The sequence below is a fragment of the Physeter macrocephalus genome, chromosome 8 (assembly GCF_002837175.3).
Source record: "Physeter macrocephalus isolate SW-GA chromosome 8, ASM283717v5, whole genome shotgun sequence".
NCBI lineage: Eukaryota > Metazoa > Chordata > Mammalia > Artiodactyla > Physeteridae > Physeter > Physeter macrocephalus.
In genome coordinates, this window is record NC_041221.1 from 134,839,500 (window position 1) to 134,864,979 (window position 25,480).

The 25,480-nt window shown below is 42.7% G+C and overlaps 2 protein-coding genes across 3 annotated transcripts in view; one reads left to right on the top strand and one right to left on the bottom strand.

Moving 5' to 3' along the window:
• Positions 1-25,480, bottom strand: part of CTNNA1 (catenin alpha 1) — a 197,764-nt gene that overhangs the window by 8,013 nt on the left and 164,271 nt on the right. For both annotated transcript variants that reach the window (XM_007108937.4, XM_028493272.2), the window contains 3 exons: positions 11,930-12,086; positions 3,726-3,926; positions 3,014-3,165 (listed from right to left, as the gene is read on the bottom strand). In XM_007108937.4, the coding sequence (XP_007108999.1) occupies positions 3,014-3,165; positions 3,726-3,926; positions 11,930-12,086 (510 nt within the window). The remainder of the gene's footprint in view (positions 1-3,013; positions 3,166-3,725; positions 3,927-11,929; positions 12,087-25,480) is intronic.
• LOC102979876 (importin subunit alpha-1-like) lies at positions 22,603-24,293 on the top strand. Its single transcript, XM_055086786.1, is given in 1 exon segment — positions 22,603-24,293. A coding segment is annotated over 1 exon segment (1,590 nt). The 5' UTR covers positions 22,603-22,612; the 3' UTR covers positions 24,203-24,293.

Consider the following 25,480-nt stretch of genomic DNA (forward strand, 5'->3'; position numbering starts at 1 on the left):
AGGTGAGAGATGCTGGTGGCCTGGACCAGGGTAGGAACAGTGTTCAGAGTTTCTATTTATTGTGAAGGTAGATCCAACAGGATTTGCTGATAAATCAAATTCAGGGTTTGAGGCAAAAAGTGGAATCAAAGGTGAATCCAAGGTTCAAGCCTGAGCAAGTGGAAGACAGATTTGCCATCAACTGATACGAGAAAACGGTGGAGAGAGATGAGGAGCTCACTTTGGGGAATAATAAGCTTGAGGTGCCTATTAGACAAGTGAGAGGCAGTAGGCAAGGTGGCTAGATGAGTGTGGACCGCAGAAGAGTCAACCTCTTGCTGGTTTTCTCACGTCTTTATGCACCAGGGGAATGAGTACAGTCAGAAAAGAGAGAGGTGAAAAACTGCTACAGGGTGTACCAGTGGTAAGGGGCTGAGAAGATGAGGGATGAGGATAAACCAGCAAAGGAGACTGAGGAGGAGGGGAGCCAGGAGATTTTCTTATAACAGGAGAAATAATGGCATGTTTGTATGCTGGGGGGGAAGGTGCTGGAGGAAGAGAGAATGGGACCCAGTGCAGGGGACGGGCTCAGCCAGGAGCAGATGTTCTAACTGCCTCAGGATCCCCAGTGCAACAGGCACTGAGGCCAGACACGTAGGATGGGGCACAGATGGGGAGGCAAGCAGGAAGGTATGAAATGCTCCCAGACTCTATGGCTGTGTGGGCGAGGCTGCATGGCATCAAGGGCCCCCTGACGGTCCTGGGTTCGGTGACCCCAGTCAGGGTGGCTGCACTTTTCGACACCATGCTCAGCAGAAGGCATTTCACTAGGATTGTATTTTTCAAGGCAAATAAGAGGACATAAAAGGGGGCAAAGGAGATTATACTAATGGACCAGACTCAAAGCTGGAAAAGGAGTGAGGCAAGGACCTGAAGGGCTGAGTGAAGGTTGCAAGTGGGGAGGGCCAACCGGCTGAAGATCCTGATGGACTCAAAGGACCGTTGGGAGTCACAGCACCAGAGACAGTGAGCTGATGGAAGGGGGAAACCTGACACTGGGATGATGTAGATACTGGTAATGACAAGGACTGGGTAAGACTAGGCAAGTGACGTTGAGGTTGGGGGAGGATAAGACATCAAGAAACTGAGAGGCCTGGGGGTTGGAAGGATGATTCCTGAATTAAAATCAAGACAATACAGGAGGAATTAAACCACTGCTGCCGCAGACCTACTCTGCCCTTGCTCTGGGCCCTCCCAGCTGACCACACCCCGGGTTCTATCTCACCGAGCCTGCCAGGGCCTCTGTCATACTTACGCTCCAACACAGCAGTAAGTGCGCAAGAAACAGCTACTACATGCCAGGCCCTGAGCTAAACACGTTACCTCCATTTCATCCCCATTAAAACCATCAACACCATCATGTGAGTCTCAGAAAGATGAGGAAACTTGCTTAGAGTCACAGACGTGAAGAGGAATCCGAGCTGCCTGCCTGTTCCCAGGGTGTGGTTTCCCACAACCCGACCTGCTTCCACAGAACAGGCCCTGGAATGTGCAGGCATCCTGGAGTGTGTGCAGTACCAGCTCACTTAAAACCCCAAAGGCATTAATCTCAAACACCCAGCGACTCCTCATTATCATTAATGTTTCTTCTATTCTCTAAGTGTCTGTCAGTATGCAAAGAACTTTGGAAAAATAGGGCTGTGTTTTACCACCACTGGTACACCTGACCCAGGGATCCCTTCACACCACTGAGATCTGGCTGCTGGGTTTAACCTTGCATTCAACCGGGCTAGGCCCTGCTGAGCACGGGTTGCTCTCTAGCACAGCAGCAGGCGTGAAGAAAGCAAAAAGGCTCCCCCAGCTCTCCCCACCACACCCCAGCATGTCCAGGTGACCTGGGCCTGCAGGGACAGCCATCAGCCAACCAGGCCATCCTTGAATAGTTCTCTTTCCTCCTCACCCCAGAGAGAAACGCAGTCTTGCCCAAGCATTTCTACACTGCATACAGAATGGGTCCAGCCTAATGCACCTGCCTCAGAAATGGCCTCTGTTTCCAGCTGAGGGGGTAAAAAAGTGGGACAGAACCCCTGCCTACCTTGGGAGGTTTGACTAGCAACCCATGAAGGTATAACCGAAACTCCCCTGACCCGACTAGATCATCAGCATAGCAAAGCAGCTGTCTACTCAGCAGGCAGACCCTGCATTCCAACTGCTGGCTCTGCGGCTATGGCAGGGATGGCCCAAACCTGGGGGAGGTCCAGGTGAGACTGGGGGAGCTTGGCACAGGCTCTGCTCCCAGCTTCCAGAGCTGTTCATGCTCAGAACAGCATGTGAGGGATCAACTGCTATGGAAAGGGCAGCTGTGAGTCCCAGCGCAGCACACTGGGGATGATCACAGAGGAGTCAGTAGTTTCTCAAAACCCCTTTGTGCATGCTAATCCACAGGGGGCCCTAGACATTGTCTCAGATGGTGAGAACTGCTGCTGTCTCAGAAAGGATGGGTCACATGGGGCCCAGAGCAGGTGGCACTTCCATTCAGCTACGGTGAGAAGGCTCAACGCTTGGCCCCGAGCCCGGAGTTGCCACAGCCCCTCATTCTCACCCTCAAAACCCTGGGGTTCTAGCATCCTGCCTGCCTGCCACCTTCGAGGCGAGGGGTGCTCCATGTAAAGAAGAGCTTCAACCTGCATTAAGGAAATACTCCCTTCTCTGAAATTAACTGATGAGCCTTTATTTTCTGTAGTTTCCCTCTAACTCAAACGGAAGCCTCATATTTGTGGCAATTGTTTAACTTAAAGTAAATCGTCAAGGCCAACTCATACTAGCTCCCTTTTCTCAGCCCAAGTTTGGGCTCTAACTTGCAACTAAAAGTCATTTTAGACAACGTAATCAAATATATCTCATTCTAACAGCTTTTAGATTCATGGTTTTAATATATTGCCACTCATCTGCTGAGTTCCAAGATGATACATTGCTCAAGTTTAGCAAATGGTAAGAAAGAAGCTTTTAAAACATCTGAAATGCAGTTACTCACCCTTATCATCAACACCGCTTTCCTGATGTCCCGGATGCCATCGTACACCAGGCGTGAGGCATCGATAAACTCATTCTCATCCATGGGCTGGGCGGGGTCCGAGCTGAGGGCTTCCACGGCCGCTTCCACTTGTTCGGTAAAACGTGGCATGACTGCGGAGAAGAGAGCATGGCAGATCCTGCTGGCCCTGCAAACATCATTGCTCTACCAGCCCTCCCTAAATCCCTCAGTTAGACACAAAGAGGCAGGGTGCATGATGAAAAGCCTCCACTTCTACCTATGTGAGAAGTATTTATCGTTGAAATAAAACAAATGCTGTATTTTACAGACTCAAATCATCTTCTTTGTCTCTGGGCAGATTCTGCAACATAGGATTTACAGGGTTGAGAACTGGGATTAACTTGAGGCCTTGCTAGAATGGGACCCTCCTTAATTTAGTGCGTTCACTGACAGGAGATATAACTCAGACGTTCATCTTAAAATAACTCCCATTATTAATCGTGGGACACACATGAAGGAAATGTGTTTGTGAGGCCTTAATGTGGCTGACCAACTTCTCACAAATCTGACATACCTTCCAGAATTCTTGTCCTAAGACCAAACTGAGTCCCAGCGTCCTACTTCCTAACCACAGGGCCTGCACTAACTGGATGGCCTGGCCACCAGGCCATCTGTGTGTGGGGAGCACAGGGAAGGGAGGCAGCCCCCGCACCTGTGTTGGAGAGGAGCTTGGTGGCTTCCAGCACCTTCTCTGTGTAGACCCCTGGCTCATAGTTGTCCATCTCTGAGGTGACCACGTGAATGACCCGAGCAGCCCGGCCTCGAATTGCACCAGCTGTGCGGTCCAGCCCATCCACATCTTTCTCTTGGAGAGCAATGACGCATTTGTTCACGTCTTCCAAAATGTGATTCTCTGAGGAACCAACAAAAAAAGCTGAATGAGGGAGGAGGCCTTCCACTAGAAGGGGACAACTGTAAGTTGGCATCTATCATTCATCGACAGCTCACTCTGTGCCAGCTATGGTGCCAAAAGCTTTACACATATCATTTCACTCAAGAGACCGGATTAACTGTCCCACAGAAACTCAACCTGCAATCACCTCCAAGAATAACAATCTTTATTCCAGGTTTAAAAGAGAGAGACAGAGATGCCCATTTTTAAGGCACAGTTGTTTTAAGCCAGGCAGAAAATTCAAGATCACAGAATCCTTAATAACTTCTCCTTCCCTTAAATGATTTCACTGGTTTTACATCCCAAACAAAGTCTAAATTAGAAGAGAAGGTTCACTGTAAGGTCTTATTCTCCCAGTTCCTTGCCCCTCCCTCCAGTAGATGCCGATGGTATTCAGACAAGCTACCAAGATGCCAGGACAGCTCTGGAACAGGAGAAGGTTCTGGAAGGCAGGTTAAAGCCCCCTCTGGAGGGCGCTGAGGGACCACCCCTGAGGCGAAACATTCAGTAAACCACTCATGGGATGCAGGTGGGCCTGTTGTGATATTTGAGGAAACCCTTGACTCCTGTTAAGCTGTCTAGTCATAGAGCTGGATTTGGAGGACCCACCAAAGCTATTTTTTTCCTCAAAGCAAAAAGCTTGGCAGTGGGTATTGGAAACAACAGACTGAGGAGTCCACTTCAACCTCATCTATAATAGCAAAGTGGAAGCAACCAAAATGTCCAAGAGCAGAGTGGGTAATAAATTATGGGCACTATGCAGCCATTAAAATGGATGAGGTTGATATGTAGGGATCGACCCAGAATGGGAAAGGGGATGTTCTCACCACCAGGAACTGCAGAGTCCACCAGCAGGCAGCCCAAGTGACAGGATGCCCACAATCTGTGGCGGGGGGGTGGGTGAGTGAGCAACACAAAGCCCCCAGGTCACTGCCTGCCCATTTCCTTCCAGCTTGGAAAGGAGCTTTCAAGACACGTAAGAACTCTTAGAAGCAGTGTCTGTTAAAGACATGCTTACTTCCTTAAACCAAAAAAGTACCTGTAACAATAGGTGAAAGACTAATGGTTCTGGTTTTTCTGGAAGAGACAGGACAATTAGGGCAAATGTAATCTGTTTAAGAAACACATCTGGGCTTCCTTGGTGGCGCCATGGTTAAGAATCCGCCTGCCAATGTGCTTACTTCCTTAAACCAAAAAAGTACCTGTAACAATAGGTGAAAGACTAATGGTTCTGGTTTTTCTGGAAGAGACAGGACAATTAGGGCAAATGTAATCTGTTTAAGAAACACATCTGGGCTTCCTTGGTGGCGCCATGGTTAAGAATCCGCCTGCCAATGCAGGGGACATGGGTCCAAGCCCTGGTCTGGGAAGATCCCACATGCTGCAGAGCAACTAAGCCCGTGCGCCACAACTACTGAGCCTGCGCTCTAGAGCCCACGAGCCACAACTACTGAGCCCACGGGCCACAACTACTGAAGCCCACACACCTAGAGTCCGTGCTCTGCTACAAGAGAAGCCACTGCAGTGAGAAGCCCGTGCACCGCAACGAAGAGTAGCCCCCGCTCACCGCAACTAGAGAAAGCCCACATGCAGCAACAAAGACCCAACACAGCCAAAAATAAGTAAATTTTTAAAGAAAGAAAGAAAGAAAGAAAGACACCTGGTCATTTCTTTGCCATCCCTGGTTACCTTATGCTTTGACCTGTCATTATCTCGACTGGTTCCTGATTTAATTCCCTTCCAAAAGTCATTACCCTTCCCTCACAGCCTCTGCTAACATACTCAGTCAAGTTATATATGACAGTGTCTAGTGGTCACGATGCTACTTCCTCTTATCTCAAGGGGAGCCAGAGGCAAGTGATACTTAGTGGATTCAGCAAAGAATAGAGGTACCACAATTCCCTGCCTTTGGGCTTCAAGATCCCCTGTAGGCTCCGGGAACAAGGCCCTTCATTTTGTAGTTCCCAAGACACTGTAGGCAGGGACTTGCACCCACAAAACTAAACATACTCTTACCTATGATCCAGCAATTGCACTCCTTGGTATTTATGCAGTGGAGCTAAAAACTTACGTCCTCATAAAAACCTGCACACAGATGTTTATAGCCGCTTTATACATAAAATTGCCAAAACTGGGAAGCAACCAAGGCATGCTTCAGTAGGTGAACTGAAAAACTGTGGTACATCCAGACAGTGGAATATTATTCAGCACTTAAAAAAAAGTGCTATTAAGCTATGAAGAGACATGCAGGAACCTCGGGGGTTGCCAGGGGTTGGAGCAGGGAGGAATGAATAGGTGGAGCACAGAGGATTTTTAAGGCAGTGAAAATACTCAATGATGGATACATCTGTCCAAACCTATGAAGTATATTCCACCAAGAGTGAACAGGAGTGTATATTATGGACTTTGGGTGATAATGAGGTGTCAATGTAGGTTCATCAATTGTAACAAATGTGCTACTGTCGTGGGAGATGTTGATAATGGGGGAGGCTGTGCGTGTGTAGTGGCCGCAAGTAGATGGAAAGTCTCTGTACCCTCCTCTTAATTTGGCTGTGAACCTAAAACTGCTCTAAAAGTCTTTTTAAAAAATAAAAATTCATCAATTAAAATAAATATCTTTCCAGGGAAAGCCAAAATATAGTAAAAATTTCTACTGCAGAAGGGAAAAGTGAATTACTACAAGATAGCTAAGAAGACCATAATTTAGCATGTGCTAATTCAAAAATTAGGAGACTTGCTAGAATTTACACCATTGCACTACTGAAAGAGATAACGTATTAAACTTTTTACATAAACCAATTTTAGGAGGACTATGTGAACCAATTATAAGAACAAATAGATTTAGAGCCCATGTTTAGATCAGAAACATCTTTTATATACAAACTCTCTACATATTAAACTAAGCAGACTGGTACTGAGTTTGCCTACCATACTAGGCCTTAGGTTAAAAACTGCTGCTTTTACTGAATCTAACATTTGGGGAAGAGGAAGGAAAGGAATAAAAAGGAAAGAAAAGATGTTGCTAATGAAACTATGAACCAGTGTTTTCTCATATCACTGGTTTTTAAGACTCATCCTGGTATCAGGATTGTTAATACCAGGGGAGGGAAAGCACATCTTAGAATCAATGAAGTATAGCATTATTTGTCATTCATTAAACAAAGTAGCCCAAACTTCCACCAGGGATTTGTTAACCTTCATCTAGGCAAGTGTGGTTTTAAAAATCAATTTAGATTTTCTTGAATTTATACAGGTTTTCTTCCAGCTGAACCCAAACCAGGGAAGAGCTTGCCATTCTTTAGCCACCAAGGAAGGTTTCTATTTCAGGAAGCTGACTAAAGTAACATTTTCTACCTTCACTGGGAAAGCCCCAGCCAGCTGAAGCCACTATATACCCAGGACAAAACAACCTGCTCTCTACACTTGAGCCCTAAGGGAGAAGTGAGTTCCCACTGGACATGTGCCAATATGGGAGGGTTGGAGGTACCCACACTAACTTAAACCATAAGTTACTTAACCTTAATTGAATTTCCAAGTAAACTCGGCATGGCTCCATTTTGAGTAGACACACCAATCTGTACCCCATTAAAAACTGATTGTTTAATACAGTCTTTATCTATAGATGCTTCTAATAGGAAAAAAACCCTACACACACACATACAACAGTCTGTCTCCAAGGGGTCACATTATGGACGTTAACATATCTGATTTTCATTTGAAAATCTTTCTAGAACTGCCTCCACAGATCTTCCTCATCCATATTAATGGCTGTACCGTACCCTACTGAATAGACGGTGGGGCCATCATTCACTTATCCAGTCTTCTCTTAGGCATTTTGGCTGAAATGAACATCCTTGTACAGGTATTTTCGCAAACATCTATGTACACATCCCTGGGGAAAACTTCTAGCAATGGGAATACTAAGTCAGAAGGCATATACATATAAAGTAGATGTATGATGCCTAATTGCCCTCTGGAACCAAGCCAACTGGCATTCTCCAGAAAGCCTGCATAACTTATACTTCAGTCCACAATGTCTAACAGGGCCCGTTCCACCCTCCCCTTGCTCTGGATATCTTTATCAGTGCAGCTTTATGCATACACAGGAGATGATAATATTAATATGTTATATAGAGAACTTACTCTAATATTATGGAAAGATTCTGAGTGCTTGACATTTAACTCACTCTACAGTAACCATTTTTTAAAAATCACTATTAATTAATGTGGAAACCAGGCACAGAAGTATTGAGTGACTTGCTCAAGCTAGGGGGCATGGGAGTCAGAAATCAAACTAATTTCACCACTTTCTTACCTTACTTTCAGTTTTGCATTTTTGCGATTAAACACAAAAACAAAAATTAGGTACAAAAATCCTTTTATTTAGACCAATCAGACCAAATTATTTGGGCACACTGACACTGAAGAAGAAAGAGTACAAATTACTACTCCTATGTGTTGCCCCAAAGTATCTAATGCATTATGTTGTTTCCAAGAGCACTTGGTAAAGAAAAGTAATAAACCCAACTAGAACCACTCTAACCAACCACTTGGAACTTAATAAAAAATGTGTGGGGGGGCGGCGGGGGGAGGATCAGAACTTCCACATGAAAGCAGAGTAAACGAATGAGAAAGTAAATTTCATTTCCATGGAAAATGTTTATCAAATACAATTCAAATGAAATTCAAACAGTCTTTATCGCTTTGATAAATTTCAAACCACTGTCCTTAAGGGATCGGTCCATATAAATATATTCACGGTTTGCTGAACGCTCTGTAGCATCCTAAACCACCTCCAATATTTACAAGGCAACCTTCTCAACAGAACAGCTTGGGGAACAGGGGTCCCGCTCCCTCTCCCCCAGAGGTGGCTTGCATGTCCCTCTCTATTTTCAAGTGCGACTGGCATATTTGATACACAGTGACTCAAGTTCCCCCTGCCCTGCAGCCTCATGAAACACTGGCATCAGGGTCTTAATGGCTTTACCAGGTTATACACAAGATGATCATTAATTTTTGATTTAGGATAAACTTGTAATAAGCACGAGGGAACTTCTGGAACCAATGGGACAGAATATCCAGGAACAATGGAGATAGAGCAGAAGAGGGTCCTTTCAGTCCTATCCCCTAAGTAACTTCCCTTTGGATGGATTCTCATGAGTGGGCAGGGCTACAGCAAACACACAGGCCCCAGGGATCCCAAAGGGGATTGATGGTGAAAAATCATTACTAGAACTATTCCTCAAAACCTATCACACTGCCATAGGGCCACAATATCCCAGGACACAGTAAAACACCACCACTCCAAGGAGTCAAGCAGCATTCTTACTTTTCATTACGTAAAATTTTATGAAGTCCACCAATGTTAAGCCAGACCCTGTGCTGGGCACTTGTCCTGCAGCCCCTTACTCAGAAATATGCCCACCTTGCTGACAGACTACTGAGCCTCTGGGTAATAGGAGAGGGCAGATCTCAGCTTCTGGTATAAAGACTGCACACAGTGGTTGCAGATGATGCCTGCTCTCCAATCCATGGGGCACCTCTAGAGAGGCTGTGAGTTATACAAGGGCCAAGGACTGGGGACCAGTGGGGGCCTTCCCAGTTGAAAATGGGATTCCTCTCAACGAGAGCCAGTGTATCAGGTGAGATAGAGAGACATCTCTAGTCTGCCACATAAAAAGTGCTAAAGCTGCCATGGGTGAGGTAAGTGCATAAGGGTATAAAGGAGTGTGAATGCTAATAATTAACTGGTCAATCCAGTAGAACTCTGCACAGGCATGTGCTTGTCTCTTCCCTTCATCCCATGCCCCTAAAAAGCACACCATGGGCTTCCCGGGTGGCGCAGTGGTTGAGAGTCCGCCTGCCGATGCAGGGGACGGGTTCGTGCCCCGGTCCGGGAAGATCCCACATGCCGCGGAGCGGCTAGGCCCGTGAGCCATGGCCGCTGAGCCTGTGCGTCCGGAGCCTGTGCTCCGCAACGGGAGAGGCCACAACAGTGAGAGGCCCGCGTACCACAAAAAAAGAAAAGAAAAAAAAAGCACACCATAAAAATCAAAGGAATTGTGAATAACAGTCTTGTCCTGTTAATTTTTTAATTACTTGACACTGCTAAGCAAGCCTGTGACAAAACATTAGAGAAACACACTAAGGTGGATCTTTAAAATTCAGATGCTCTGAAAGCACCACCACTTTCTGACTGAGAGGACTGTTCTGTGTTTTTATTTGCTAAATAGAAACTGTCTAAACTCCTTTCCATCAAGTCAACTCTTCTACTTTCCCATATTTGCATAAAAATTGAACATACTCACCAGACAAAAGTGTATCTGTTAAAGAATCTGATTTCTCTTTACTGTTCTTCTGTTTTATGTCATATACCCTAAAGATACTGCCTGGGTCCCACTAAATGCTACTGCAAAATCCCTTTTGTTCTCTGATTTGAAGAATGTTGCATGAAGGACATTTGATTCTATTACATTTTATTTTGCTATAAGAAGGACTGAAAACCCCTTGAGACCAAGCCTTACTTGGTAAGTAAGTTTAGGAATGTAATATCTATCTCCGGAGGGGGGCTTTGCATTTAGGTATCAGAATTTGTTGTTTGCTTAAAAGTGTGCTGGGAAGGTGGAATGTTTTTCTCTAAATCTATGAAAAAGAATAATTCAGTACTTCGCTGGGGAAAACAACAGAAGGCCAAGATTTCCCAAAAAAGCAATTCCTGCATTTTTGGCACCTGCAAAGATGTGTTTACAAATGGGTTTTTTGTTTTAAAGTACCAGCACCTGCAATTTGGCAGTCCTGCAGCAGCATGGTTTACCCCCTTGTTTTGCAGTTTACGGATTGCCTGCTCCCCACTATCTCAAGTAGAGCCAAAGCTCCAATCCCAAGGAGAGCAAGCAGACACAGGGGAACACTGGTATGCAGAACACACTGTCACCTTATATAGGTCACTGCTGGAGGACTGTGCTGTGCATGTACTTAAGCACCGCTTCTGTTTCAAGCCCCATGGCCACTCACATCTCTCACATTCCAAACTGTGGTTCCCTGGGGTGACAGGTAGTTTCAGCCCTACAAGTACCAGCCGTTGACTCTGCCCACAACCACTGGCCTCAGGAAGCCTGGCATCTCCAGAGAGCAAGCAGTGCAGTCGAGGGCAGCAGAGGCCTGTTAAATGGAGAATGCATTTATACTTGCTCAACTCTAAGAAGATGGATTGAAACTTATCTCTGTGTGATAAACAGGGAATTGCAGTTGACAGACATTTTCTATATGAATGCAATTTACTATGTCATTACCAGTTTATGTTTATATAATGAAATCAACTGTTTTTGTGAGGTGAATTACCCAGATTTATTTTTTGCAAGTTCATAATTAAATAGTACTTAAATATTTCCTCTCTGTTTTCTATCTGTGCATCATACAGACAGAGTCTTTCGAAAAGTAGGCAGTTAAACTACGATCTTTTCTGAGGGAGAGAGAAAGAGAAGCTTTCCAAGGGGAACAATTTTTACAAAAGAAACTAAAGCTGATGATGTTGGGAATCCCTCCTCCTAAGTCTCATAGGCTCGTAACAAATAACCACAGCCAGGACACAGGTCAATGTTTTTTCTAAACACAGCAGCAGCAGGAGGGGTGGATGGCTATGGTGTTGTACAGGTCACAGCTGCAAGATCTTACTCTATATCAACAGAGAAAAACCTCTGCCAGGCAGATTACTAATTCACACTTCTAAGACCGAGACCAGCCCCATAACAAGGGAAACAACTCCAACCCCAAGTCCCACTGCTGAGGAGTCAGTGGTAGCTTTTTTTGTTGTTTTTAATTAAAATGAAAACCAGCACAATATTATTGCTAGAATAATTTACCTGCCCACATACTTGGGGGCGTTTTGATTGCCCATTATTGTAACTGAGGTGAAAGTAATTATGCACAGCCTCACATACTTCTCTGGGGAATCAGCTCATTACCTGAGACAGCCAAGAAGTCATCAATGGAAGTAATGTCATCGACAGCATCTGTGAGAACTCGGACTTGTTTTTCCCACTGTTCTTTAAAAAGATCCATGTTCTCTTGGGCCAGTTTACTCTGTGGTTTTGCTGCTAAAGCCAATGCAGCATTGATAACCTGCAAAGACATTAAAGTTCATTGTTTACTCTTTCAGAGTCATGAAAATAAAACAAGTGAGACAATTTGGTCAGCACAGTGGCTATGGCTTTGTCTCCTGTGCATTTCATGAGGACGCACGATACCACATGCTCCACTGTAACAGTTACAAAAATGAAGTAGAGAAGTATTAAACAACAGGCTTTATATGTGAATGGAGAAGTAATACATCTGAAATACAGTAATACACTGGAACTATGGATGATAACAAACGAAAGTATCTCTAATCTCTCCACCCTGTGATAACAACTCTTCACAGTTTTTGACATTATATTCCAGGCTTTTTTTTCCCTCACATACACACGTTATGTGTGCCAAATCAAAAAATACATAATTAGAATTATATGCTACATAAAACTGACTATTCCTGTTTCTTCTTTTAAATACTTCTCCATATCATTAAATGTATGTTAAAAAACATTAACTGTTTATTATTCCATCTTCTAGATGCACATCACTATTCTGATTATACGATACCTAGGTTTGTTCCAGTCACCCACCATTCTTCATCTTGTGGAACACTTGGCATTTTAGGTTCTTGGTACATTCTCAAAGTACATATGTGAAAAATATTATTTTCTGAGATATACTGTATTTGACATATAATAACTTCACAGAAAGTGTAACATTTATTAAGTTTAAAAAGTAATTTCTTCTAGAATAATAAAAAGTAACTTCTTTAGGAAAAAAAAAACAGCTTTACTGAAATATAATTTTATATACCAAACAAGTCACCCATTTAAACTGTAAGATTCAAAGATTTTTGGTATATTCAGTTTTGTAACCATCACCACAATCATTTTAGAACACGTCCATCACTCCAGAAAGAAACCCATACCCACTAGCAGTCACTCCCTATTTCCCTGAACCCTGTCTCCTGGCAACCACTAACTTAACTTCTGTCTTTATGGATCTACCTATTCTGGACTTTTCCTTAAAATGGAATATTAATATGTGCATTTCTGGAACTAGCTCCTTTCACTTAACATGTTTCCAAGGTTCATACATGCTATAGAATGTATCAGTATTTCATCCTTTTTACTGACAAATAATATGTCATTATACGAATTTACCACATTTTCTTTATTCATTCATCAGTTGACAAATATCTGAATTCTTTCTACTTTTTGGTCATTATGAATAATGCTACTATGAACATTCACATACGTGTTTTGTTTGTTGTCATTATTCTTCAATATATAACTAGGAATGGAACTGCTGGATCATATGGTTAACTTTATGGTAAACTTTCTGAGGAACTGCCATACTGTCTTCCAAAGCAGTTGAACCATTTTTCATTCCTACCAGCATGTATGAGGGTTCCAATTTCCCCACATCTTCAACAACTTTTTTTTTGTGTGTGGTATGCGGGCCTCCCTCTGCTGCGGCCTCTCCCGTTGCGGAGCAGTGCGGCTCCAGACGCGCAGGCCCAGCGGCCATGGCCCACGGGCCCAGCCGCTCCACGGCATGTGGGATCTTCCCAGACTGGGGCACGAACCCGTATTTCCTGCATTGGCAGGCGGACTCTCAATCACTGCGCCACCAGGGAAGCCCTCTTTTTCCTTTTTAAAAAAAAGTTTAGCCATCCTAGTGGATGTGAAGTGATATCTCACTGTGGTTTTTTTTTTTTTTTCCCACTGTGGTTTTGATTTCCATTTCCCTGATGGCTCATGATGTTGCTTATCTCTGAATGTACTTGTTGACCACTAGTGTATATTCTTTGGAGAAATGCCTTTCAGATCCTTTGATGTATTCAGTAAATGAGTGAATAATGAAAGTAAGTATGAAAAGGAGCTGTGAGAATGGTAAGATTTCTAGGTACAAAGTGCTTATGGGTTATTGGAAATAAATGTGTTCATAATAATGCAACTCTGAAGGTAAGCAAAGACAAGAGGAAACTGGTGGTGATGGAGTGGACATCTGGAAGAGGCAGAACAATAGTTACCCCAGAGTCATTTGGGCATGCTACCTGAGGGTTGGAGTTTGGGATGATGTTTTTTCAGTGTTATAGAAACCACATGCCTTTAGGTCATATGTATAATTCCTAATATACTGGAGAGGTATTCAAGAGTGAGGTTATCAACTTAGCCCCCACAACCCCCCCAAAGACTGTAATCAACAAACTAAACAAGAATCAGACCCATTAGACTGGTGCAACTATTCCTCTTCCCTCCTAGATAACTGGAAGGGATAGATTATCAAGACTATCAATTATAGATTCATAGACTTTGGGGACTAGGCTATCCCAGTTATTATTAATAGTCCACTACTTTCAAAAGTGAATGGGTTTGGACAATAAATTATTTGGAAGAAGAGGTATCCTACCCTTCCCATGTGTTATACTGTGGTCTCCCCTATTTTCATCATTTCCAGGCTTGTTCTTTGACTCTTTTCCCTCTTCCCTTCGTTTCCCACTGGGTGATTCAACATTGTGGACTACTCTTCATTAATTAACTCATTAATTCACTAATGTATCAATGAATCAGTGTGGAGCTAGACTTTGTAAGAAAATCTGAGTGAAGAAAATGTTTCTTAAGAGAGCCAAGCAAACACAGGTCAGGGAATTAATTATATGTCTTAAATATTAAGATAATTTTCCCTTACAAAGAGAAAATTGCTCTCTTTGTTCTGTAATACCTTATATATAATGGAGGAAAAGCACCTCGTCTAAGGTGAATTTTCTCATTCTGATTACAAAACTGTTTACAAAGGACATGATAAATACTAATTTCTGATGAATCCGGAATAGAAAGCTACTTAACATACTACTTTAAATAATCATCCAACATGATACTTAGTGGTGAAATTCTAGAATCATTTACCTTAAAAATCAAGATGTTATTGATCAGAATACCTACTGTCACCATTAGTTAAATAATAATGGTCTTTCTAGCTAATGAAATAAAGTGGGAAATGGAAATAATAAGAAAAAGCTGTTAGAAAGGAGACAAAATTACTTTTCATGTAGATCATCTTTATTTAGGAAACTGAAGTGAGTTAACTGAAAAAACTCTTAGAATTAATAAGACTTCATTAAGTTACTAGCTAGAGACAATATAAATATATAAAAATGAGTAGCGTTTCTATATACCAGAAAACAGGACATAAAATGAGGGGAGTATTAGCTCTTCATGAAAGCAATTAATAGAAAATATGTGGGATTAAATCTGTAAAGAAACCCAGAGGACTGAAGTAACAAAAATGACTAAATTTTTCTGAGGTACATTAAAGAAATGTGAATAAATAGAAACACAGTCCATGTTTAGGAGTAGGAAGACTGACCTATTTATTCACAAATTAATCTGGAACAGTAAATAGCTGAGAAGAGCAAAAAGATATTAGGGATAGAGAGCAAGAGTAATGAAGAGGGACTTCCCTGGTGGTCCAGTGGCTAAGACTCCGTGCTCCCAACGCAGCAGCCTAGGTTCGATCCCTGGTCAGAGAACTAGATCCCACATGCCACAACTAAGAGCCCGCATGCTGCAACTAAAGATCTCACATGCCGCAACCAAAAGAGATCCTGCACACGGCAATGAAGATCCAGTGTGCCGCAACAAAGACCCAGTGCAGCCAAATAAATAAGTAAATATTTTTTTAAAAAAGAGTAATGAAAGGAGTTAAAATGTAATACAAAACTAAAGTAACTGAAAAGAATAGTCTAAAAACAGACCCTATCATAGAGCAGAATTCAGTGTATGATAAAAGTGACATCACAAATCAGTGAGGAATGGCATATTTCTACATTTGATATGGGCTATTTGGAGAAAAATAAAGTTATAGCTTCACTTCATACTTATATTTATGTGCTAAATAAGATCGTTTCCAGATAGGTAATGAGTTAAATTAAAATGATAAGCCTAGGGCTTCCCTGGTGGTGCAGTGGTTGAGAGTCTGCCTGCCGATGCGGGGGATGCGGGTTCGTGCCCCGGTCCGGGAGGATCCCACATGCCGCGGAGCAGCTGGGCCCGTGAGCCATGGCCGCTGAGCCTGTGCGTCCGGAGCCTGTGCTCCACAACGGGAGAGGCCACAGCAGTGAGAGGCCCACGTACCACAAAAAAAAAAAAAAAAAAAAAAGCTAAGCCTAAAAGAACGTGTTTATTTATGCATTTACTGAACAAACATTCCTCATGTCTTAGAAAATTCTCTATTTACATCTGTATTTAAGTATACATGACAGATGAAGTATATATAGTGTTAGGTATATCAGTAAGGAGAACACTAAAATACCAGTAGAAAATGGGGTAAGACATGAACAGCCTACCTAAGGTGACCTACAAATCGCTAGGAAACTAGAGGGAAAAGTTTACTCTCACTTATAAATTAATGAGTCACTATTCTTGCTCATTAAATTTGCAAAGAGCCCCAAACTACGCACTACCACCATATATACCATGGCAACTTTTTAAAAAAATTTTTATTTATTTTATTTATGGCTGTGTTGGGTCTTCATTTCTGTGCAAGGGCCTTCTCTAGTTGTGGCAAGCGGGGGCCACTCTTCATCGCGGTGCGCGGGCCTCTCACTATCGTGGCCTCTCTTGTTGCGGAGCACAGGCTCCAGACGCGCAGGCTCAGTAATTGTGGCTCACGGGCCCAGTTGCTCCACGGCATGTGGGATCTTCCCATGGCAACTTTTTAAATGCTACTGTTGGCTAAGACCCCCAGTACAACATTGAACAGGACATTCTTGTCTGGTTTCTGATCCTAGGGGGAAGTATTCAGCCTTTCATCATTAAGTACGATGTTATCAGGCTGAGGAAATTTTCTTCTATTCCTAATTTACGAAGTGTTTTTATCAGGTCTGGATGTTAGATTCTGTCAAATACTTTTTCTGTTTCATTTCCACCATTCTGGCTACTTCTTCGGTGTCTCTTTTGCGGTCTTGTCTTCCTCCACTAATGCTGAAGTTCTTCAAGGCTTGATCCTATGCTACCTTCTCTCCTCATTCTACACTTCTCCCACCTGTGAGCAATTTCATCATATGATTTTACATACCACCCGTCTGCCAACTACTCCCACATCTCCAACCCAGACCATTTGTTTTAGCCCCTAAGTCATTTCCTAGCTACATACCCAACAGCTCTACTCAGATGTCTCAGACATTTCAAAATAAACATGTCTAAAATAAAACTCATGATTTCCTGCTCTCAACCATGTTGAATGGAACTCCTTTAAAATCTCGATCACTCAACTTCAAGTGGACTCATAGTGTTGGGGACAGCAAGAGAACTAGATTTCCTTAGTCCAATCAGTCTCTTCCTCTCCTCAAGTCTGAACCCTAAAAGAGTAATTGTTCCATACCTTCTCCTCAAACCTGTAACACTTCTGCCAGCATCATCACTCTCAGCTTATAGTTCTGCTTCCTATTTAAATGAGAAGATGAATGCAATCAAAACAGAACGTCTATAGAATCTTATCACCGCACCTATCCATTTACCTGCATCCATGCCACATGCTCTATCTTACCTCTTTTTACTTATGAATGTTCCTATCTATGCTCCTACCAACCTTGCCACTTGTCCACTGGATCTCATTTCTTCTCCTCTACTCCAGGACAATGTCCTAGCAATTCTCTCTGCTCTATTCTTTATTACCAGTTTTTCCCCTCGACTGGATTATTTCCATAAGCTAAACATAGAAAAATGCTCCCGACTAAAAATCAAAAGCAAAAAACATTCTCAACCCCATACCTACCTCATGCTATCACCCCATGTCTCCATAATCCTTAATTAGAAAGAGCTGTCAACTTGCTATACTCAATTTGTCTCTTCTCACTTGAATCCACTCCAGTCAAGCTTATCTCTCCTAAATTTCTACCTAAACGTCTTTGTCCAAGATCACTTGTGATCTCTATATGTTGCTCAATCCAAGGATCAGTTCTCAGGTCACATTCTACAACCATTTTACATGAATAATCACTCTTCCTAGAAACACTTATCCCACTTGTCTTCCAAGACAGAGCCAGCTTCTGGTGCTCTTCTGGTCAATAACACTTCCTCAATCTCCTTTGCTGGATACTGCTCATCTCCCCAAACTCTAAATGTTAGGGAACCCCAGTTTTATTTCCCAGACCTTTTTACTCTGGGTTTACACATTCCATTGGTGAACTTATTAAGTCTCATGACTTTAAGCACCATGTATGTGGTAATGGATCTCACACTTATACATTTCGTCCAGACCTCTTTCCTGAACTTGACTTTGCTTCTTGCATGTCTAACAGGCACCACAAAATTAACATAAATGACAGCTCCATCCTTCTAGCTACTTAGGATCAAAACCTGGAATTTTTCCTGACTCTTCTCTTTCCCCTCCACTTCACAACTAATCCTTCAGTAAATTCTACCTTCAAAATATATCCAGACTCTATAACCAGTGCTCACCACTTCCACTCTTGTCTGTTTTGGTCTCCTATGCTGCCGTAACATATAACCACAAAACTAGCTGTGCTTAAAACAACACATATGTGTTATCTTACAGTTCTGAAGGTCAGAAGTCTAAAATGGGTCTTACAGAGCTAAAATCAAAGTGTCAGCATAACTGTTCATTCCAGAGGCTGTAGGGGAGAATCCAGTCCTTGTCTTTTCCAACCTCTAGAGGCTGCCCACATGCCTTGGCTTGTGGCCACATCACTCCAACTCCTGCTTCCATGATCACATCTCCTTCTCTGATGCCAACACCACTGCTTCCCTCATATAAGGACCCTTGTGATTATACTGGGGATGCACCCGGATAATCTAGGATAATTTAACCATTTAAAGATCCTTAGTTTATTCACCTCTGCCAAGTCCCTTCTGCTATATAAGGTAACATATTCACAGGTTTCAGGAATTAGAAAATTGTGGGTGGGGGCAGCACATTATTCTGCTAACCACAGCTTCCTAAGGGGTCCCTCTGCTTCTATTCTTTCTCAGAGAAGTCAGAGAGACCCTGCTAAAACCAAAGTTAGATCATGTCAATCCTCTACTCAAAGCCCATCAACAGCTTCCCATGTGACTCAGAGTAAAAAGCCAAATGCTTTACCACGGCCCTAAAAGGCTCTATACCATTCACACTCCTGTTAGATACCTGACCCTCCTTCCTCAAAGCCTCTATATTTGCTGTTCCCTCTTCCTGGAATGCTCTCCCCTCAGACACCCTCTCTGGCTTGTTCTGTCATCTCCTTTCTGGTCTTTGCTTCTACATCACTTTCTCAGTGAGGTCTTTCTTGACCATCCCAACCATGCTATTTAACACACACACCAACATTACATGTTACATTAGAAGAGAAGGTCTCGAATCAATGATTTAAAAGCTTCTAACTTCAGAAACTAGAAAAAGAAGGGCAAATTAAACCTAAAGCAAGGAGAAGGAAAAAAATAATAGAGTAGCAATTAATAAAATACAAAGCTCACTCAAGAATAAACAGCTAAATGTTTAAATAAATGATCTGAATATCATTATACCTAATAAAGAAACTAAATTAATTGTTGAAAATCTTCACACAAAGAAAACTCCAGGGACTTGCCTGGTGGCGCAGTGGTTAAGAATCCACCTGACAATGCAGGGGACACGGGTTCAAGCCCTGGTCCGGGAAGATCCCACATGCCGCGGAGCAACCAGGCCCGTGCACCACAACTACTGAGCCTGTGCTCTAGAGCCCGCAAGCCACTACTACTGAGCCTGTGTGCCACAACTACTGAAGCCCATGCGCCTAGAGCCCATGCTCCACAACAAGAGAAGACACGGCAGTGAGACGCCCACACACTGCAACAAAGTAGCCCCCACTCACCCCAACTAGAGAAAAGCCCACACGCAGCAACAAAGACCCAATGCAGCCAAAAATAAATAAATAAATTTATTTGAAAAAAAGAAAACTCCAGGCCAGATGGCTTCATTGATAAACTCCCCCTAAACATTTAAAGAAGAATACCAGTTATATAGACTTCTCAAGAAAATGGAAACACTTTCCAACTTTTATGAGATGGAAATCAGACTTTACAAGAAAACAAAACAACAAACCAATACCAATATGCAAGGCTTACAAGGAAACCAGAGTGTCTCTGGAGGCCTGTTACCTGCAGACCTCCATGGGAGGGGGTAAGGAAGGAAAGAGGTATAGAAAATGCTGAGAGAAACTTATAGTCAGAAGCATCTCCTTTTAGCTCTTCTGTGCAATTGCTGTGTAAGACGATTAGAGAATATCAGAAGTGGAAAAGTGAGGTGATTCAAAGGTAGATGGTCCTATGATTGTGAAATAATACGTGAATGAGAACTTGAGGCCACAGGCTTCCCTGGCCCGTATGCCTTGCATGCTCATTTAAGAGCTATATATTTTCTCACTACCTATATAGACCAGGCCTGTCTGGGTTTATGCTTATTTGATGCTTGTCAAGCCTGTTAGCCACAAAAATGATCAGCATTCCCACAGAACGATGGGAGAAGCAGCAATATGGAAGATAAATCTAAGGAGGCAGAAGAAAGAACCAACAATTTTATAAGTTCTTTCTCAATTTAGTTAGTGAGAAATACCCCCCCAAAAAGACAAAGAAATGTAGATAAGCAGCAGCTTCAAATACTTAATTCATTCATCCTTGCTTAAATTTCCAAGAAAGGCCATATGAATTATCAACTGTCAGAAACATGCTGTTGGCAGGGTTTTTCTATTTTCTTTTGACCAGCATCAGATGAACTGAAAAACTAAAGTGTTTTAAGCAGCTACCATGCACTAAGACTTGAGCACATCCATGAGCAAGATGATGGGGGTGGGGGGGGACATGGGGGTAGAGAATCAGGTTCTTTCCCAAAACAGTTAGATTTTTCTCCTGATAAAAGCATGTGAGGCTGGGCTCTCTGCTCAGATGGAGAGAGGTCCCCTTTCTGATGAACAGTGTGATACTGCAGACACAAAACAGAAGGCAATGCAGGGAAAGAGCTGACCTACTTTCTTTCCTACTCATAAATCACCAAAAAATGTGGGTGCTTTTTTTTGCCCCCAAGCAACAAAATAAATCCACTCTCAGGTGACTTTGCCTGAACTCAACTTTAACACCGCAAATATTGGAGTTAAGTCGCTTAACTGCTAAAAAGTTAGTACTTTAGAACAGAATTTCCCTTTTCCAAAAATTAATTTGCTATTGGGTGAACTGAAAGATGGAGAAGAAAACTCCTCTACAGGTTCCATCTGTCACCTCTCCTCTCCAGAAAGGAACAATAGGTCTCGGAACCAATTCCAGACTGTAGGTGGAGCCACAGAAAAGCAGCCCCCAGCAGAGGGGCCAGGGCTGCCTGAATGCAGCAGTGTGGGTGTGAGACCTGAAAAACAAACCGGAAAAACCCGATACATATTCCATACTGTGGATGGATGCTGACAGTAGCCTCAAATAAAGAAACATACACTTTAATATAATAACTTTTTGTCTACATGCCACAGCATATTAAACACCATCTTAAACTCCTGGTGAATTAACTAACTAGCCTAGTCAAGTTGATTAATGTGCCTAGGGTTTGTTTATCAAACCAGCCAGTGACCATGGAAGGAAACACCTCAGGACTAGGACCCCCCCGATGCCTGACATCACTGCCCACATCAGGCTGAAGAATAAGGAGAGGGCTCCACTCCTCCTGAGAGGGACAGCCATCAGCTACCTTAAAGGAGAGGTCCTTTGAGCATGAAATACATGGCCAAGGTAGGTAAGATGCAGCTCCCAGAAATCTGGTTTACACTCCTCAAAGAATTTCAAAACTTTAAATTAGTTACCAATCCTTTAAAATTGAGACTTGTTAAAAAAATCTGAATTGCTGACTTGTCTTTAAAAATAATGAAAGAATCTAGCAATAATGGGTTGGAGTGGAGTCACAGTTACCTCATTTAGAAATGGCACATGCTACATAGTTTGTCATTACCATGCCTGCAAATGTCTACTGTATTTGCCATCAATGAACCTGCCCAGCCCTGTTTGTGAGCAAGGGTAGGAAGGGGCCTAGGAGAGAATCTGCAGGAATAATCACACCTAGAGAAAGACCTCTTTATCTAGGACATATACTCAATTCCAAGCGTGGCCTGGACACTGTCTTGAGGTCTGTTCTAGCAGGAGAAATGAACCTACAAAGGAGAAGGCAAAAAGGTGCTTTCTGAGGGCAACCTAAAACCTGGGCAACATGTCCCAGCCAAACATGACTTATGCACATCATCACTCTCATTAGGATCTACTAGACTCTCCATGTGATTTTTTTTTCTAGGCTTTAAGATCATTTATATAAATACTCTTAGTAGGTGTGATCAGCGTATGTTACCATCTGTTTCAGCCAATATGTGAAAGCATTGTCGCTTTTCAAGCATTTCAAAATCAAATGGAGACCCAAAGGCATTAAAAATAAAGTGCTGGCACACCATCCTTGGGCTGACCGTGGTGGACGTTTTGAGGGCAGCCCATGCGCAGCCTGTGCGCCCCGCACCACCTCCTGTGGAAGCTTGAGTCAACTGTGTATCTTTCTTCCTTTGTCTCATAACCATGTCCACCAATGAGGATGCTAATTCACAAGCTGCCCGCCTTAACAGATTCAAGAACAAGGGGAAAGACAGTACAGAAATGAGGCGGCGCTGAACAGAAGTTCATGTGGAGCTCAGGAAAACTAAGAAGGATGACCGGACGCTGAAAAGGAGAAATGTCAGCTCTTTTCCAGATGATGCTGCTTCTCCACTGCAGGAAAACTGCAAAAACCAGGGCACCATAAATTGGTCTGTTGATGATATTGTCAAAGGCATAAATAGCAACAACTTGGAAAGCCTGCTCCAAGCTACTCAAGCTGCTAGGAAACTGCTTTCTAGGGAAAAATAGCCCCCCATAGACAGCATAATACGGGCTGGTTTGATTCCAAAATTTGTGTCCTTCTTGAGCAGAACGGATTGTAGTCCCATTCAGTTTGAATCTGCTTGGGCCCTCACTAACATTGCTTCTGGGACATCAGAACAGACCAAGGCTGTGGTAGATGGAGGTGCTATGCCAGCATTCATTTCTCTGTTGGCATCTCCCCACGCTCACATCAGTGAAAAAGCTGTATGGGCTCTAGGAAACATTGCAGGTGACAGCTCGGTTTTCTGAGACTTGGTTATCAAGTATGGTGCAGTTGACCCGCTGTTGGCACTTTTGGCGGTTCCTGATGTGTCATGTTTAGCATGTGGTTACTTACATAATCTTACCTGGACACTTTCAAATCTCTGTCACAACAAGAATTGTGCACCCCCCTTAGACTCCGTTGAGCAAATTCTTCCTACTTTAGTTCATCTCCTGCATCACAACGATCCAGAAGTTTTAGTTGATACCTGCTGGGCTATTTCCTACCTTACCAATGGTCCAAATGAAAGGATTGAAATGGTTGTGAAAACTGGGGTTGAACCCCAACTTGTGAAGCTTTTAGGAGCTACTGAATTGCCAATCGTGACTCCTGCGCAAAGAGCCATAGGGAATATTGTCATTGGGACAGATGAACGGACTCAGGTTGTAATAGATGCAGGAGCACTTGCCATCTTTTCCGGCCTGCTAACAAACTCCAAAACTAACATTCAGAAGGAAGCTATGTGGACAATGTCAAACATCACGGCTGGCCGCCAGGACCAGAAACAACAAGCTGTAAATCATGGATTAGTCCCGTTCCTTGTTGGCATTCTCTCTAAGGCAGACTTTAAGACACAAAAGGAAGCTGTATGGGCTGTGACCAACTATACACGTGGCGGAACAGTTGAGCAGATGGTATACCTTGTTCATTATGGCATAACAGAACCGTTGATGAACCTCCTAACTGCGAAAGACACCAAAATTACTCTGGTTATTCTGGATGCCATTTCAAATATCTTTCACGCTGCTGAGAAACTAGGTGAAACTGAGAAACTTAGTATGATGATTGAAGAATGTGGAGGTTTGGACAAAACTGAAGCTCTACAAAATCATGAAAATGAGTCTGTGTACAAAGCTTCATTAAGCTTGATTGAGACGTATTTCTCTGTGGAGGAAGAGGAAGATCAAAATGTTGTGCCAGAAACTACCTCTGAAGGGTTTACATTCCAAGTTCAGGACGGCACTGCTGGGACCTTCAACTTTTAGACTGTACACCTGAGGCATAAAGTTGTTTGTTGTGTACTATGTTTGGTAGAAGTTTGTCTTACTGTTTCTCTACTAAGAACTCTTTACACGTGGTTTGTTATCGTAGCACTTTTTACCAAGAAACTATTCTTGAACAGTTCCAAACTGTACATACTGTATGAAGCTTCTCCTCTCAATGGGTTTCTTATTTCTATGTGGAATTTCATATCTTGCAGTGTCCTGTAAATAAAGATTAAATTCCACCCTTTTCTTTAAAAAAAATAATAATAATAAAGTGCTGATAGGGTAAAATGGCAAGCTTGAGAAAAGAATGCCAAATCTTTAAAATCTACTCTAAATTTATTTCATACAACTTGGCCATCCATGAACTTTCTGTAGGTGATTAAATTCATTGTGCTTATTATCTGTACAGCTATTTACCAGTAGCAGACTTCATGACTGGATTAAAGCTGGGGAAATGCTGATTAGATAATGTGGATCCACAACTGGCTCATCACACTAATACTCAGATGAAGCAGCTCTCGCTGGCAAACTAACCCACATGGTTGAGAATGAGAATAAATGCCCTAGCTAACCTGTGTACCAGTTAGGATCCCAGGTTAATAACCAGGCTTTACTTATTTTGGTCACCTACCTTGAGTGTCAGGAATTATACATATGAAAGAACCAAAGTATTAGTCACGGTATATTATAAAGTTGGTTGCAGACATAACATAGAAATTTCATTCCTGTGACCTCTATTCTATTACTCCAGTTCCCTTGCTTTATTCCCCTTTATTTGTGGTCAGTGCAATCTGACAGGACATTTAGAAAGAGTTTAATGTAAATCTTCAGAGTATGCCCATGACCATTCTCTACTTGGGAAACTGAAGAGGCAACCTCTTCCACCAAAACAGCACTGACACTGCTTAGAAATCCCTGTGATGGGCAAGGAGTGTCAGGCACACTAACAGGATCAGTTCCCCTCACAGGAGGCAGGCAACTCATCTAACATTTAACAAAGCAACCATTCTTCTGTGTGCTTCAGAGTCTTTCTAGAGCCCCAGATGCTTCACCTAGCCTGATCACCAGTCTTCCAATATGCCATTATAAATGGAGAAAAGTTCTTAAGCTTCTACTTCAGTAGCTGGCTGAATTACATTATTAATATCTGTATCATAAGGCTACTTCAGGACATAGCTAAGTAAGGCTTCTAGCTCTTAAATCTCGTTCCCTCTAACAAGATCCAAATACTGGGCATCACAATGGAGTGTGGGTGGGTAACAGTTATTCTTTCAG